We start from the raw sequence: 4,510 nt of genomic DNA on the forward strand, positions 1-4,510 counted from the left end.
TAGACCGGGTTAGTCTAGTTCTGAAGCAAGTTAGTGATGCATACGGTGAGTACCGAGTAGGACTGTTACAAGCATAGTCGCACGACCGGCTGAATTTTTGGTCTCGCCAGCCTGCAAAAGATCCTTAGAAATAATCCGCATAAGCATATTCACTAAGCACCAGATTAGCTAATCGCGAAAGCGACATATCAATATTTATATTCGCTAATCACTCACTCACTCATCCGTCATCAATATAATATTTGCGCGTGAAAGCGACGCCTCGCCATATCTGCTGAGGCCTCGTGCCTTGAATAGTAAAGTGGTTGAGCCACTGTTCATATTCCGAATTTGAATAGTGAACGCGAATTTGAATAGTGAATCTGAATTTGCTATCCCCAGCCATGAACACACAGGACTCAGGCTCTATCGTCTCCCTAGGCAGTTCCACCCAAGGGGAACACTTCTCTGCGTACACAGGGTTCTCTACAAACGCCACTATCAGGGCTAACACGAGAACAACACACGCAGAGGTTTCTCCTCTAGGGTCCCTAGCATAGAGACATCGCCCCATATGAACAAGCTTAAAGGAAGGCAGGGATTCAAACAGGAAAGCTTAATTCATTTCCACAGAGCAAGCTTACATACGGCTTTCCCTTTCGGGAAACCCCAAGCACTTAGCACAAACCTTTAGGGATTACCTTACAAGCTCAGGATGATCATGGGGACCTCCTTTATTCTAATTTACAGCTAATGGTGGAGTAATACAACGGTAGTGGAGTATTACTATTCGTGGTGGATGATTCTCAGAGAGCTTCTGAGATCATGTCTTCATGTGTATGTGTGTGGGTGTGGAGTTGGTGGAGTGGGTGGTGGATGAGAGTGCGTGTCTGAGGCTTTGGTGTGATGCTTCTTCGGCTCATTTCTTCGATGATCAATGAATGCGCCCGGCGTCCCGCTTTATAGCATGAAGAGAGCGTCCTTCATCCTTATCGTCTGAAGGAGTGAGCCTTATCATCTGAAGAAGACTTCGAGGCAAAGTCATCGTCTGAGGTGCCTTCATGATTAAGGAAGCGGCCGACGTCTTCAATTATCATCCTTTACTGTTGCCTAGACAGTTGGACATAGAATAATTGTCCTGGCTACAGTAGAGTGACTGTATATTCCTTTTGCGCTGTCCTCCATCGCGCACGGATGGTATCCTTCTGGATATTCTTTGGTATGGTCTTCCACGCCCGAATGATTGATGTTGCAAACATCGAATCAAGGATAGGCATGCGGTATTAACTCCATGGCATGTATGATTATCTCATGCGGTATTAACTCCATGGCTTTTCACTCCATGGCCCGTATCTCTTCCCCCGGACAAATTGTTGATAAACCTTATCAACATAAAGAGTATATTTCTTGTATGAATATATTAATATTGAACTGAGTCTATATTGATTCTTCAATATTTTCTTCGTTGTCCACTTCTTCAGGTTGCCATATTTCATACCAGGACAACAATTCACGATATTCTTTTCGTAATTGACATTCTTTGCCATAACTTGGCTTTATTAGTCTGCCAACTTCTCTTTGTATTATGCTATATCTTCCATAGCATTCTCTCAAGAATACTTTTATTATTTTATTTTGGTACATCATATAATATTCAGAAGCAAATTTGGTATTTCCTTCTAATTCTTTTGCTTCACTGAAAATTCTCCAATTATCATGATTCGTGTCTTTTATGAATATCTCTTCATAATTTTGCCACGAGTCTGAAGTCCATGTGGTAGGAAATTTGTATGATCCCTTCGTGATATATATATCATGGCATGCTGGTCTTATTGGTTGTGTAAATTTTGGGGGATTAGAACAAAACTTAATTTTGTGTCTACCTTGAATGCATGGTAATTTCTTATAAGCTTCTTTGATAGTTATTCCAAGGTCTGATTGGAGTATCTCTTCAAGTGTACCATATATATCATGAACTAATCCATGATCAATAATAGTCTGCAAAGATATATCATCTCCAATATTTCTTTGTATACTTCTGAAATATTTTAAATTTATATCAGCCTTCAATATTAAGAATCTTTGATGAGACTTAACAATTAATTTATCATCAAGATGAAGTAAAGGAAAAGTATTTGCATTCACAATTATTCCTAGATGTCTTTCTTTACCTTGGTATAATTTCATAAAGTATTTTTGTATATCATGAAAGGTTTTGTAATGCCTTTCAGCATATTTCTTCCAAATTATATCTTTAACATCACGAGTAAAGTATGACAAAGTTTGTTCAGTCTTAAAACTTAATCTAGGAATGAGAAACTTTTGTGGAATATTATTTAAATATTTGTTTCTTTTTTCCTCTAGAATTACTTCCTTTTCTGATTGCGCTTTATTTTCTTCATATATTATTTTAGCTTCTGAATTCTTTTTCATATTGCTTTGCTGTTTTAAACATGACATGCATGCTTGTCTTAAGCATAGCCTACATGTTGCTCTTTCTGCTGGATCTTGATAATATATGCAAAAAACACATTTTATATTAGGATCGCCTTTTTTATGATCCCACTTGTGTTCGCAGTTTATTTGATCCATCATTTCTATTTTTAATCCTGCTAACTCATCAATTAAATCTAACTCTTCATCACTTGATTCTTTTTCTTCATCATATTCTATTTCATTTGTCTCTATAATTGAATATATTGATTCATCATCCATTATATCATCATCACAGACTAAGATATTTTCATTCACACTATCTATTATTTGAACCTTTTCTTGTTCTTCTTGCTTATTGGAATACCTTTTCTTGTCTTTGTTAGGACATGTTTTGCTTAAGTGATCAGGAGAGTTGCAAATAAAGCATCTACATGAACTATCATAATTTTTTCTAGGATTATATCTTCTTACATTCCTTTTGTGGAGGAATGGTGCTCTATTGTCTGATCTTCTAAGGAAATAACGTCTCTTTGTCTTTACATTTCCTTTCTTATAATTCTTAGGATATTTCTTATTTCTAGATCTCTCTTCTCCATATGTCAATGGTATTTGAACTATTTTATTGCAAAAATTATAATCTGATTGCTTCATTGATCTTTGGGCTTGTATATTCGTGCATATTTTTCTTAACTGTTTGAAAACGAATGTTATAGCCTGAGAGATATTATATTTTTTACCAATAGTTTCCTTTTTATATTCTTCTAATATCATAGAACCTAAAGGCTCTGGTAATTTATTAAAATATTTTTCTACTATACCTTGGTTATAGCCTTGCTTAGCAGTAGTAGCATTATACAAATAGTGTTGAGAAAATTCTTTTATTCCTTTCCAGCTTGTCAGTGACAATTTTTCTATTTCTTTTAATCTTTCATTCTGTAAAACAGTAAATCCTAATTCAGGATCTTCACCTATTACAATGCTTGATATGATATTTGCAAAATTATATGGATTACTATCAGCCATTTTTAATTGGGCATAATGGTTAGGGAAAGCTTCTACCCATTGTTCCCATAAAACTTTGACTGATTCACCTAAAAATGTTTCTAAATATGTAATCATATCTTCTACTCTATTTCCAATATTATGCTGATTTTGTATATACTTTTGGACTATCAATCCTTTCCATATGCTAATTATATTTGACCAATCTATAGGATCATGTGCTGCTAAATTTAGTATAGCACCATCACTTTTATAATTCTGGAATTGCATCTTCTTTTCAAATTCTCTTCTTTTTGAACCCATATGCTTATATTGTCCAGGTATATATCTATATGCAGGTTCCTCTTTTTTTGGAGGCCAAGTTCCTGGTTGTCTGGTTGGTCTCTCACTTTCTCCTTCTATCTTTATTTCAGGACCTCGTCTTCTTTTTGATGTACTTGGATCTATTTCCATTGCTTCTATGGCATTATTTTTAGGTAACTCTTTATTTTCTAAGGGGTTTATGAGAGTTATTGAGTTATTACTGCATATCTCAATTGTATCTTCATCCTCTTCTTCATAGCTTTCTAATAATAACTTATTATTAATTTCCCATTGCTCATCTTCACTTATATCATTATCCTCTATGTCATTTATCTTATCTTTGCTATGTTCTAATTCTTTATGGACTTCCCTTACCCTGTTATCTATTTGTTTTGACACAAAGTCATTTTTCTTTATTGGAATGCTGAATTTCTTAGCATTTAATTCTCTATCTTTCTTGATATTTTTAAGTCTACATATTTCTCGTCTAAAGTAGAGTTCCCTTTCTCTTATAGCAGCCCATTTGCATACCATGGAGGTTTTATATTCATCATGAATTTTGCTTAGCTTTTGCTTATAATGATTTATTTCATTATCTATATCTAATTTTTCCATAAATTCACATATGCTATGCCTTCTGTTTTCTTCCAATTTTGACTCTGAACTGGATGCTTCTAAATCATCTAAACTTTGTTCTTTATAATCTACAAACCTAATACTAGTCAACCCTCTATTATTTTCATAGCTTATGTAATCTTTAGGTTGTTTTAAAATTTTTGGTTCTATTAAT

At 34.5% G+C, this 4,510-nt stretch overlaps 1 protein-coding gene across 1 annotated transcript; it reads right to left on the reverse strand.

The window, feature by feature from the left end:
• Positions 1–2,225: 2,225 nt before the first annotated feature.
• LOC136469724 (uncharacterized) lies at positions 2,226–4,254 on the reverse strand. Its single transcript, XM_066467803.1, has 2 exons — positions 2,350–4,254; positions 2,226–2,231 (listed from the first exon to the last, which is right to left on the reverse strand). Exons 1-2 carry the CDS (start codon positions 4,252–4,254, stop codon positions 2,226–2,228), a joined length of 1,911 nt encoding a protein of 636 aa, XP_066323900.1.
• Positions 4,255–4,510: the final 256 nt, after the last annotated feature.

Source organism: Miscanthus floridulus, chromosome 8, assembly GCF_019320115.1.
Source record: "Miscanthus floridulus cultivar M001 chromosome 8, ASM1932011v1, whole genome shotgun sequence".
Taxonomy (NCBI): domain Eukaryota; kingdom Viridiplantae; phylum Streptophyta; class Magnoliopsida; order Poales; family Poaceae; genus Miscanthus; species Miscanthus floridulus.